The sequence below is a fragment of the Calliopsis andreniformis genome, chromosome 6, assembly GCF_051401765.1.
Source record: "Calliopsis andreniformis isolate RMS-2024a chromosome 6, iyCalAndr_principal, whole genome shotgun sequence".
NCBI classification, from domain to species: domain Eukaryota; kingdom Metazoa; phylum Arthropoda; class Insecta; order Hymenoptera; family Andrenidae; genus Calliopsis; species Calliopsis andreniformis.
In genome coordinates this window covers 14,850,003-14,863,738 of record NC_135067.1, presented here as the reverse complement: position 1 = coordinate 14,863,738, position 13,736 = coordinate 14,850,003, and the positions used below count along the sequence as shown (strand labels likewise).

Here is a 13,736-nt window from a genome sequence, read left to right as displayed (position 1 = left end):
AGATACGCGCGCAGCGAGTTGCATTCCAGTCAAAGGTGCAACTTTCGAACGCGATTTGGACCATTTTCACTTTACCAGCTCTGCTATCGGCCGTGGCCATGGGTAACAAGGGTGAACGTTCATGTTGTGTTCCAGCTGTGCAGTATGGTGCGTAGTTTCAGTTGCACAGGGATGAACAAAATTTTCGAACGACCGTTTCTACTGAAGGGATTTACACGAAACGTTAGCAAATATTGAGAACACGTTTTTGAAAATTGGTCCCAGTCGTGAAAAGTAACAGAAGATTGGTACACGTGTATGGACTGTATACACAAACCCTAGTTTTATTTATAGAGACTCTAAGCTAGAAATATTACTACTGTTGAAGTATGTAATCGCTTTTAATGCTAGGATGTACACAATGGTACTAAAAAGCTCGATGTATAGTTCTTTTGCAGTACTTTGAAAAACTCAAATACAGCTATTCACAATTATTTTTGGTGATTATTATAATTAAATTCTCCTTATGCAATAATATAACACTAGTATCCAAATTAGGTTCAAAGATAATTCGGTTAGCTCGCTAATAGTTCAGCTCCCTCCCAACACATAGTAATGCAACGACGAAATTTGCATTGAGGAACGTGTTAATGATTGACGACCGTACCCCGTCATAAATTTGCAACATCATGTTAAGACAGCTATTCACTGAATACAAGCTGCTGACTTCCCCGTCATCCATTTTGGGCTCAGCAGTATAATAAACAATAGAAATGGCACCTATGTACAGAACTTCAACAGAGAACTATTCCCTTCAAGTCTTCATCACTTACTAAAATCTCTGACAGTCGCTTTTTCAAGCTGAACCAACAAATTTTCAAACTGCCTCGCGTAACGAAGTTCTCTCGAATTTAGGACTTCACTGTTTAACTTTAGTCGCAGCAAAGGGATCAAAACCCATTTGGATCGAAACTCGGGTGGCTCGTGATCGTAATCATCGGCAAGTGACTATGGCGGTGGTTATAGACTTTGCTATGCAAGCGTGCATCCGTTGCAACACCTGCATATTCACGCAACCGTTGACGGCTGCTCGGTCTCGAAGCTTAACAAAGTTCTTCTGAGTCCTAACGAGCTTACTCTTGACAAAAGCCAGTCAAGTGTACGGCTTCCGTCGTTGCGATGCAATGGCTAACCTACATACCGATATATTATTGCGCCCGATTCGCGCTATCAATGTGTACGCGGCTCTGTATATAGTCGAAACGTGTCAACGTACCCAGCAGACTGTTCACTTTGCGGCTCCTATTACGTAGTTGAATAGATTCTTTCCGATTTCAGTAAATTACGACCCACTTCCCCCATTACGTAACCGTTGCGTCTTCTGCGAGCGTGTAACGTCTCGTCTGAAACAGTCGCAGATAGATACGGGGAAAATTGGAGTCGTTCAATTGAATAAACGCCGTGCCGTTCTTTCCTAGCCAAAACTGGATTTGCATCACAAAGAAAATTGAAGGATATTTAAATTGAAATATTTCACGATGTTCATTATTATTCTAACCAGAAACAGACACCTCAATTAGGAATCTAAAGCGACTTGATACCTCAGATTACGTTGAATAACTCTTTTCGGTGATCTCATCTCTATTCACCGCAACACAGCAGTTCTCAAAGGCATACGCCAATAGCACTTAATTTCTACGATTGCTGTAATCGAAGAAGCTTTCCATGCTAATGGAAGGATGTTCACGTAGCCAAGGAACTCGACCATTTCCCGAGAGCACACGAAGACCATACAATTCGGCTTTTATCGGCTGGTTCGCCTTTTCTCGGTCTTAGACGTCGGGCTTAAGGAATTCCACGCGAAACAGAGTGCCCTAAATTCCGGCTATTTGGTATCTCTAGCGTCGCGGTGTCTGCTACACGTATTTCCATAACATGTACACAATTGACCGAAAGCATCCGAAAGCACGGAGTGTATAATCACGTGGCGTAGGTTTGCGCGCCGCACGACCGTCCAATTTCATCTGAACCGAGCTAGAGCCGACCGACTACCTATGTACCCCACCGTTCCTGGCGTAATTGAATACTCAATAGGATTTACCAAAGCGGACCAATGCAGTGGTCGCGTCGATCGACACGACACACGCCAATATTTGATCCGTGTCAAAAGCTCCGAGGCAGATTCACGTACGGATTTCGAAAGGTCGTTAAACCCGCTTAATGGCCCCTCCCATCGAGCCTTCGTCCCTATTGTTCTATCCTCTTACCGTCCCACCCTCTTTCGACTTCATTTTCTACAACTTTCGCATCGCTTCTTTTCTGCTTCCCTATCTAGAATCATACCTTGTATTATTAACCAACTCCTGTTCAAATGGGGACTTCCTACTGATATATTTCACTTACACAAGATCGGCTGAGAGGGTGCACTACATTGATATAAAACGTTAGAAGCTTTTTTATAGCGAATGCAAGTGATAAAGTCACGAAAACGGCAAGCTGTTTATAGCTTTATGACGATCATCGCTCGAGGTTTCATAATTTTAAGTTCTTTTATTATGTAACACACTCCATAGACTTCTTCGCACCCATCTCAAACTCGCGAACTATTTAATAATTTAATAACTATCTATCCAGCCGTGTATACCATAAAATATTCAATATCTAAAACACTTCTATCGCTCCCTACACCCATTTCATTTTCCCCAAACAGTTCACAAGCGCGATCTAATAACTTCGAGCAGCGCATAATCACGCGCCTTTTTTTCAGCGTTACGTCCTGGATCAGCGTATACGCAGTCCCCCCAAGTCCATAAAAACCGGAGTGAAAGTAAGGTACATATTCCCCTCCGATCAACGCCGAAACTGCTGCTTTACATTCATCCTCCGTCCCGAATGTTCAATAAAAAGCAGAATAAATTTTACCACCTCCCCGGAAGCTGTCCTTACTTTTGCATCGCGAAACGTACCGAAGAAAAACCGGCTACCAATAATAGAAATCTTTATCCGGCCACGTCTAATTTATCTTCGTTCTTCCTGCGCCAACCGCTCCCCTTCCCGCTTCCTCTCATCCTCTCAACCCCTCGGGTTACTCCTTTTTCTTTCGTTCCTCTTTTTCTACCCTCGTCCACGTTTATCCTGGCCTCTCCGACTCGACTAGAGAGAGCGTGTCTCCGGAGCAAAGCGTCGAGTCGATACGGCGTGTTGTGCTTAGCGCTGGCAGCACCTGCACGACAGAACGACCACGACGACGGGCCAAATCCACAGGTGCGGTCGAAAGGGTGTTCACGTCGCGCGGAAATGCCTTTGAATCGACGGAATACGGCCGACGACGAGGATGACCCGTCGGCGAGAGCGACGTGTATACACCGCCGCTCAAAAGTTCGACCACCCTCTGAGCATTTGCATTCTGCTAACGAATACAAAACGCCTCGAGCACCGAGCAGCCTCCGTGTCGCGATACTCGCGGGTTAATCGAATGATTTGCCTGACGTTGGGGAATTTTATTCCCTTTCAACGGCGTGTAATAAAACTTTACGGCGCTCGGAATTGCCTGCGTCCCTTTGCGGCTTCATAACGCAAGGGTACGTAATCTATCTCTGTGAAAATTGCCTTAAGACTTCTTCTGAATGCCGTCGCTACCTTTTGCTCGTGCCTGATCCATTTAAGATACGGTTTATGTAGTTTTCTGCAGAGGCTACGACAGGATATATTGGTTCCGAGAGGAATAGGTAATGGACAATTTGCTTTTAATTGTCGCGTTTTGAAAATCGGTGAATGTAAATGAATCAATTAAAGTATTAATGTCGCGAGACGCGTAGGTAAGTTAATGATTCTCGTTAACCTTTGCAACGAAACTTTTGAATGGCAGTGTATGTGTATATGTCGAACACTCGGCGGACCTCTCTCCCTCTATCGCAGGCTCTTCAAGGTAAGGTACGCCTCAGCCGTTCTCGATTCACATAGGGCGACAACCTTCGAGTCGGCTGTATGCACGGATCGTTTCATTCCGAACGGCGGGCTAGACGCGCGTTTTCCATCATCGGGGACCCTTTATCTCGCGCGGGGAAAATTAAATTTCTCGCGTGAAAGGGTCCATAGAAAAAGAACACGGCGAAGAAGCGAACTAACTTTTCCTTATCGGCGAATTCCCGGTAAACGGTGTTATTGTTTCCTGTTAAACCACTATTGTAAAAGGCTCGAGAAGAAAAAGGGTTGAAAAGAATATCCCTATACTTAAAATATTACTACACAAGTTAAGAGAACCGCGAAGGAAAGAAGATGAACAAATCGAGAGATCTAAGCCCCTTTTCTTATTAAACTCTTCGTAAAATGTGCTTCCATTGTTCCCTTGATAGTCTGTCGCGCATCACCGTAATGAAGTGGAACGAACTCAATGGAACCTCCAACATAGGAGGCCATTAATCGATGTAATTAATTTTAGTTCGCATAATATGACGTTTCAGAGCGCGGGAGCACCTTCTGCCAGCTAAAAGCCAAAAAAGCGTCGAAACAATCGTGCTGTACAGAGAGCAGAGCAAATGTGACGTGATTACCAAGTATCGGAGTTAATGACGGAAAATGAATGCGCCGAGCGCGGTCGCGTAAAATGTGGCCGCTGATTCTCGATAGACTAATTTCGTTAACTTTAATTCGATTTACGCATATATTCTAAAACGGCGGCCAGGATCAATTTGGTAATTCAATGCATCTATAAAATAACGTGGCAAGTGTCTGGCTTCATTATATGAAATTCTCTCGCGTTCGAAACCTGACGCAGATCAAAGTCAGCGTCGCATTATCATTAATGTGATGATAAAAAAACACGAGTGCTGGAGTTTTTAGACTCTCGATTTCGTTGTCTTAATCGAAGGTACTCCCGCTTTGCGTTACAACGTATTATGGATTGTCTGAAACCTTGGAAATTGTTAAATAGCGACTAATGTATTACTTACGAAATTGAAAATAATGTAGAGAAATTTGAGATTTTTTAAATTGTAAACTTTGAAAATATGAAAATTTAAAAATTCGAAAATTTGAAAATTTGAAATTTTAAAAATTTGAAGATTTAAAAATTTGAAAATTTGAAAATTTGAAAATTTGAAATTTTAAAAGTTTGAAAATTTGAAATTTGAAATTTTGAAAATTTTCAAATATTAAATATTCCGAAATCAATTCTTCAAATTCTTTATTTCTTTTAATTTCTCCAAGAAACACATTAGCCATTTATAATTCACTCGTCAACTGATAGAAAATTATTTCCGTTAATATTGAAAGCCAGGAGAAAGACCTGGCGCTTCAATTTAACGTTAAGCAGAAGAAATCGAAACTAAACTGTAACATGCAACAGCAGGATTTATGATTGATGAAATAACTCACGATGTTTGACGTGCAGCCTAGGAACGGGATCTTGCGGCCAAGCCACGTTTTGCGCGGCTAAGCTGATTAGCGCCAAAACTCGCAGCGATGTGCTCATTTTGGAAGCGCGTGGCCCTGCAGGGTATCTTATGAATCAGCGGTAGCTTTCAATCCTCGTCATCGCCGCTCCGATCGTCATTCCTGAAACAAATAAATCACAAATATTTATGCCAACCAATTTACCATTAAAACCATTGCAGATTTATTCGTAAGTACATATCTAGACACTTAAATTCGCGTCCCAACTCTCCAGTTACTCCATTTCTTCTATCCTTAACACCACCAAACTGGTAATCAAGAACAGTCTGTTGCCACTGGCCCGGAGGAATGTTTCGCGCGTAGCCGCGTTAAAAATGCTGACATTTCTTAAATCTCTCGAGTTTTTAACAAGGGGGATGCTGGCGGCGCAAGCTGAGGCGCGGTCGTCTTTGTTCTTTTTCGTGGAGAATTTATACATGCACGACTTCTTGCGATGGCGGACCACCGCCTCACCAGGCGAGAGATAAGGAGGAAGGGAAGGAAGGAAGGAAGGAAGAAAGAAACTAACGGGTAAGATAAAAGACTAACGAATGAACGAAGGAGGCCCACAAGTGCTGCAGCAGCGACGACGATGAACAAGAAGACGGTGGTATGCATTATGCAGAGGAGTCAGCAGCTGGAGCTTCTATTTGTCCTGCTGCTATGACTTCGAATACGGCCGCGATTAGGTGGAAAATCGGATGTACAGAGATGTATAGTATAAAGGTTGCCGTTGAATCGGGCTGCATATCTAACCACCGCCACTACCATTCCCGCTCGGAATCATCTTGTGTATACGTAGAATGTAGAACTTAATTCTGCTCGCCTTCCAGTCTTCAGACGCTTAAAATTCAGCCCCGACGTTGTAGCTGTGGTTTACGTTCTCATTGTTCGTGCTACGCTTTAAAATGCGCGAAAGGATTCAGCATCGATCGCATCGCGGTTCGATAACCGTGCATTTTTAACTCCCGCCTAATACAAATTCTATTAGCGTAATTAGATTCCTCTACGCGAATGTGAAGATCGAGAGTCTTAAATTGAATTTAACTACGACGAATCCAACTGCATCCACTCGGAAATTGGGACACAGATAGAAAGTCGAAGCCGTTTTTCTTCCCAGCCTCTCTTTAAGCTATCCCCTTAGTTTACACCGATGTTTCCACTTCTAAATAATCCAGTTCTTATCGGCTTCGAGGGGAGATCAACTTCCTGCCGTGTTAATAGAACACCGCAAGCTATAGAGCTTCATTTAGTCTTAGTCCATTATCCTGGAACTCTCAGAACAACAAAGAACCTGATTTCTGGTAAACATAGTCGGCATCCCGACAATGTCTCTGTCAATTGTATTTAAAGTCGTTACTATTTATACTCAAATTTAATCTTTTGGATGAACCCAGCCTGCCGAAACTAACTCGCAACGAGAATGATCGAATGAAACGTAACACTATTAAACTCTGAACTCTAATCTCTCTTATGAACAGGAATGATCTAGGAGCAACTTCCCGATGATATCTCGCGGCGCGATATTAAATTTAATGAAAGTCTCTCAGACTTCCCAAGGGATCGCTTAAAAATGAGGAAAAAGTGCAGCGCACGGACCAAGTGTTCAGCAAGGTACGCATCAGAGAGCGAGCGACTCTTAGGCGTGGCTCGCCCTACTTTCGAGACACGAGACGAGCTGTAGGATCGAGAGTCACTTCCCTCCAGCATCGTCACCCTCGGTTTCCGATTCCCCGTGGTAGCACCAACAAAACGAGACTTTCTCTTACGTCAGACAAGTCACGAGCCATCGCGTCGTTACGACCCGCCCAGCTACTGCTTCCTGGACCCGATCGAAAACCCTCGGTCCCGGAAAAAACCGATTTAATTTTCCTCATTGGATCCGTGTCATGGCAGGGAAACCTTAGGGAGAGAAGATTGTGAAATCAAGCAAAGAACTTGCGACGGTGATAACGCCTAGAACTGAGCGAACGACATCGTCGCGTCGGAGCAACCGAACCATCCAACAGGAGTTTCAAGAACGATGAAGAAAATTAAAGACCGCTGAGTTGTGCGAAACTGTTGCCAATCCTCTTGTCCGATAGTTTTACGACCGTGTAGGTACGTGCGATGATTCACAATATTATTCAGACATTTGTCATTGAGAACATTGATTAACGGGACATACTGTGTGCTGTAATAGTTAACATTATGATTATTTCATAGGCTGTTTCCTAATTAGGGATTATTCCTTAGTAGATGTTCAGTGTTGCCTTGATACACTCATGCTTTCTTGGCACTATTTTGCCATCTTAACTCCTGCGTCTTTAATTCTTCACTCCTGGTCTGAGTTAGGTGTTTGAGAAGACAAATGTTAATTTCTAGAGAAACTTCTTTTCTATTCTTCTTTCGTAGAATTATAGTCAAAGAAATCTGTATCACTCAGCGATACATTAAATCACAAGTATTCCTCCAGGCCATTAACACAGCCGAGCATACACAGTTGAAGCTTGCACAATACGTAGGTAATGAAACTCGATTAGAATCCTAAAAGCAATGAACCACTCGATTACCCAAGCATAAGGCAAACAGTGCGACTGAGGGCACGTTCGACGTAAATGGGTCAGCAGCATACGAAGGAAGGGAAACGATTTCGCTCATTCGTGCTACAGGAGCGTTCACGTTTTAAACAGCTCAAAAGAAGAAACAATAACACAGAAAACCCTTTCGCAAAAGACCACGGAATCGCGATATCAATAAAAAGCAACGCCACGAACGTGGTCGCGAGCACGGTCTCTTTCGAAACAGAGATTAAGTGGAACATGATTCAAACCTAGAATGATCGGATCTCTCGCTGCATTGGCAACGTTATCTGTATCCAATTCCTGAATTTTATAGAAAGAGACGAGGAGAGCCTGAGAACCACGAATGGAAAACAGCCACGAGAAAAATACGATAAAATCGAAGCGAGATTGCAGAGGCTGGTAAAACTTGTGGCCAGTCAGGGTGGAAAGAAAGCAGGAGGCGTAGAGAATTGGCGTGGCGGGCAAGAACGGCAAAACACGTTCCGTCTAATTATCCATGCGCTTTGTGCGTATAGTGGCGGAGCAAGAGCAACAGCAGCAATGGCAAAAGCATCAGCCACGATACCGAGCATGGCTGTTCGGACCGTGGATAATTCTAGGCCGATCGCTCACCGTTCAACGAGCCGAGGATCAAAGCAAAAACAGTAGGCGCGCGCTTGTCTTGCTCGCGATTTCCAGCCTGGTGAAATCCTCGACGATTTTCTACCGTGATCGTTTGTTTCGTACCAACGCAACGCCTCTTTCAAAGAGCGTTTACCTATAGCTCCTGCACGCTGCTCTTTCTTCCCCTCCACCTTTTTGCTCCTTTTCCTTTTTTCCCTGGCTGTATATCCTATCCGTGATGCAACACCTCGGACCTTTCCTATTTTTAGCGGTGCATTTACACTGAGATCGTATCGGGCATTCCTGCGAGTCTATCGGGCAATTTATCGCAACGATAAATTGACCATGTCAGACGCGGGGCATCAAAAGTTCGAAGCAATCCATTTTTATTTCTCTACTAGCTGCCGCGGGGAACAATGCTTATTCCGTGAATATCTCGGCCATGAATCCGCGGACGCCCAGTTGACTTTACCTTTCCCTCGGTATCGATATGTTTACGATGCCAGCATGCCTGTCGATACGTCGACAGCTCTGTTACCGCGGAAATTTCCGCGTTTATGAATTTATTGACTGAGAAAAGATATCGCCAGACGGGAGATCGTACGCTGTGGCGTCTGCGAAAGACTCAGGCTTGCATTAAGGAAGAGGGGAGCTATAACCCCGGGCCTCACCCTTTAATAGACTCCATATTTTCATGTAAGTAGATCAAATGAATTTTTGCAAATACTTAAGAAAAAAGTTATTTCAGATTGATTAATGGCTTTCTTCATAAGCCTCATTTGCAGCGGAGCTTTGCTTTGCAAAGATGGAGTTCACTTTGGGCCAAGGATTGAAAATAGTTGTTCTTCGTAAAATTCTGTCAAAAAATGGGGAATATTTTAGTATATCGAGTATCAATCCCTTCTCTCCTTCTCCTACGCTCACAAAATCTTAATTCGAAGTAGAAAAGACTTACCCTCGTGTCTACACTGTTACCACATCACCTGGATAATTTATTCTTGACAAACGCGGACCAGAACGAATAGCAAACTGTGCATCTTGGGACGGAGACAATACGTGAGAAACTTTACGCATAAAAGACAAGGTCATGGCGTATGCATAGCTGCTTATGACCAAGGATTTCCGCGTAAGCGCTGGCATCCCAAAACTTTATCAGAACTCTCTCAACATGCTACAACAACTTCTTGATGGCGTCGTATAAAAGACAAATACTGCCTACTAAGTGTGTAATCTAGGTGGGGGCGCGCATTTCATTTCTGACCACAGGGAAATGCTCATTCATTGGACCAGAGTCAAAGTTAGTTCACTGAGTATGTTGAACCACACATGGGGGAATTAATTGTGTGCACATGGGTATGATTTAAGGCAGTGATTTGATTACACTTTGTCTTTCACATAATAGTTATTACGTTCACTATTATTTGTACGACTATTTATATTACAATTACTAATAAAGATAACTTTGCTTTATGATCATTAATGGATAAGCTATTACACGAAGCTTTGGCGTAACTTTTAACCAAGTATCGTGAAATTACTACGTAGAAACGAGAAATAAAATGGTCTTTAGTCACCGGGGAAAAGTGTTTCACGCAAGAAGGTCACAAAACATTAACTTTAAAACGAGCCAAGTCGCAAGTGAGATAATTGCAATTCCTTTTAAATCAATTCCTCCATTGCTCCGTTTCTCTATTCTGCTTATAAGCCTTAACGAAGTATTGCTGATGTTTACTAACGCCTTGCTTATACATACACGAGCCCCAGTGGATTAAGACTCTTTCGTTGTCCAAATAGAGCGAGCGAAAAACAAGGCAGCGTAATCGCGAATGCGATTTCGGTGAACGTAATTTCAATAAATAAGCGTCCTCGATGACTTGCCGTGGATTTGTCGACGTGACGCGGAGCCAACCAACCAGCCAGCGTACCGATAATGTAATCGTGCCGCTATGTCATGCGCAATACCTCTCCGAGTCCCTGCCGTTTAGGAATGGAATTTGTTGCCTCTGATTGCGACAAGTTTCGAGGAAAAAGAGTGCGCTCATGGCAAGCTTCGGCGCACCGGACACAGGCGACGGATAAAAGTGGGGAAGTTGAGGGAAGAAGACAAGTTTACTAGATGAAAGGCGCCAAAAAGAAGCGCAAGATATCTGCGACGAGGTCGATGAATGAGTCTACCAACGGGCTTTGAGACTCCAAGCAGACTGTGATTAATAAGTAACGTCGATCTCGGCTAAAGTGAAGGTTCTTCAAGCTTTGGGTGCAAGTGTATCCACCGTTGCGCTTCCTGGAACCTAGTCAGGCATAAATAACAATTTTTCGAAAATAAATGCCGCTCTTTCATGGCTCTGCCACGGTGTACGCGGCAAAATAAGAGGTACATAGAAATTGCTCAAGAATTGAACTGCATTTTCTTAAAGATAAAATAGCTCTGCAGGTGAACAATAGTCAGATAAAACTGCATGGCGATCAAGAGAAGCTGAAATGTACGTACATAGAACGTGGCGTTTGTAGATGAAGTATAGAGTACTCGATTCCCTCCACTTTTTCATCTTTAATTGACAATTTTGTTTATCGAGTACTCTCGCTCGAACAAATGTTTATAGAACATAATAGTGAACTTTGTTTTCCAGTAAATTTGACAAGCGAAGTTTCCAACCAAACTAACAGGAACATTCAGCTAATATCAATTTGTTGAATCTATTGGACAAATTTTGCGACCCTTCGGTCGGAAGCGGGATAAGAGGATAGTCAATAACAGTTCAGAAGTCAGTAACCGCGAAATCTAAATTTGTAACTCATTGTGTAAATTGAACCGCGAAACTTATGCTAGTCTGCCTTGCATAGTTCCATGTGCATGTGAGAAATATCTCAAATACTATTTCGTCTTATATATTGAAAATTTAATAAGTAAAATAAATTCATTAGTTTAATGGGAATTTAATGAACTAACGCCTCCCAAAATAATGTTGACCTAAAATTTCCATTAATATCACTGTTTGTGCAGTATTATCTGCTCTCTTTTCATACATTTTTTATGATTCATTATGGTCGATTTCAACTTACAAATCTGAGCACTGCCCTCAATTCGTGCATCACTGAATTCTCCGACCCCATTTCACGATCTTTCTCGATATCCAAATACCATAAACCAATAACCAAAAAGCTAATCAAAGATAGATTGGACCAAGTATTCTAAAAAAGGACCGTGCAAAAGTTCGAAAGAACATAAAGTGGTCGCGCCAGATAGCAAACGATTTCGCAGCGATCAGTTACGGTTCCGTAAACAGGGGAACAATAAATAATCCCAAGTGGCGATGTGACGAAGCCGTAAACCAAGTCACTGACCCAGGCCGATTATACGGCGCGTATGCAGATTCCACGGATATCTGTAATTTGGATTATCGAAACGCGTACACAGGGACGCGGGTCAGGCAGGCTGCGTTGGACGCTGTTAGTGTAGCAACGATACTCGATAATAGGCATTCTCCCTCCCTGCTTGATACACGGGAACACAGGGGTGCACGTGTACACCGATCAATGATATACAATCTCGTACACGGGATGAAATCAGCTGGAGCGAGGGGTAGGGACTATATCGTCGAAAGATAAAACAGCCATGTACCATTTCTCTGTGCACCTACTTATCAGCGTAACGACCCGCCTCGAAATCGCAGGGAGTTACAAAGTCGCCGATGTACGATACTAACGGGTTACCGGGTCGAGACAAGTGGCGAACTAAGTGTGCACCTGCAGCCACGATCGCCAAGATGGGGAACGTCGACCTGAGGAGGGAACAGAGAAGGGAGACGAGGGCGCGAGCAAGGAGGAGAAAACGCGGCGGGCTATTTAAACGGACCAACCAACTGCTGCGAATGAATGAATATTCAGGAGCGCATGGAAACTGCAGAGAACGACGATCTCCGTGGCCCCAGGTGACCTCTCGTGGAAACGACCAGGTGAAATGGTCCAAATCATGGCGAATATTCAGATCCCGACCCTCTCACTGCCGTCCTTGTGCAAATTATTCTCGTTACGAATGCCTGTGATCAAGGCTACCCAACTACGTAAAAGAGTGTAACCAAAACCACGATCCCCCTTGCAAATTTCTTCACGGCTGTCTCTTCGACTAAAGAGACGTCCCTACGAGCTTTTGACAAAAGAACAGAGGCGGGGAGAAGCGTTCTAACGGCTTCAGCTTAGATCTCTGCACTGTTGCAGGATTCGGTGCACATATCGGGGGACTCGAGGATAATGCACTTGAATCTTAATTGCTCCTAAATACTTGATTCCAACTACGGCGTTCGAATATTAAGAGAACAGGTGTTCCTAGGCGAAACTGGAATTAATAATTGTTTAAATACCATACGGTGTTGCTGGAATGATTGTACCTTTTAACGCGAAAATGATGAGAGATGTGGAACGACTCGCGCTTTTATTAGCGTCGATAATAATGCGTGTAATAACAAAGTTTCACGCGCTTCCAATTTTCCCGACAAAGTATAGCGTTCGCTAGAAAACTTAGTGCCGCTACTTAGACGGTTTGCTCTATAATTTTATACTGGGCCGCTGTAACTGTTTTTTACGAGTATAGGTCTCACAGGTCGCTTAAAGATAACCGTAACCGTGCTCGGCTATACTCGTCCCGCTCGGCTATAACTTTAGCACCTGCAAACGACATTTTCGACCATCTCATTGTGAGTCAGGCATCGTTACACTATTCAAATACTCTGCCTTGCGGGCGTTTTACAGCCACCTCGTTTTTGTCCCTCCCCGTATACCTGAGAAGCAAAGTGCAACTCTGCAAGTTGCTGCGTTGCAATTCAAGCCTCAAGATCGTGTTGCAAAAGAAGCAGCTGACTGTACTCCACTTGCATCGCTCAATATATGATACGAAGGAGTTCTTCTACGTGTATAGAGAGCCCTCTCGCCTGAAGCCCCGTGTCATCTACGAAAATACTTCCAAAGTTCCTCTCCTGTAACGCGTGTGCAAGAAACTACTCAATCCCGACGAAAGGACTTACGCCCATGTACGGCACAGAATCATCATGAATATTCTTACTTATTTCCCCGTAGTTCGCCCGCGAAAACAAAGTTCATTTTCATTTCGTGATCCAATCACGAAAATTGCATTCAATCAGTCAACAATGGCCCGCTCAA

General features: G+C 43.5%; 1 protein-coding gene across 2 annotated transcripts in view; it reads right to left on the bottom strand.

The window, feature by feature from the left end:
* Nucleotides 1-13,736, bottom strand: part of LOC143181118 (semaphorin-1A) — a 260,427-nt gene that overhangs the window by 226,579 nt on the left and 20,112 nt on the right. For both annotated transcript variants that reach the window (XM_076381357.1, XM_076381358.1), the window contains exon 2: nucleotides 5,356-5,535. In XM_076381357.1, the coding sequence (XP_076237472.1) occupies nucleotides 5,356-5,452 (97 nt within the window). In that variant the 5' untranslated portion in view covers nucleotides 5,453-5,535. The remainder of the gene's footprint in view (nucleotides 1-5,355; nucleotides 5,536-13,736) is intronic.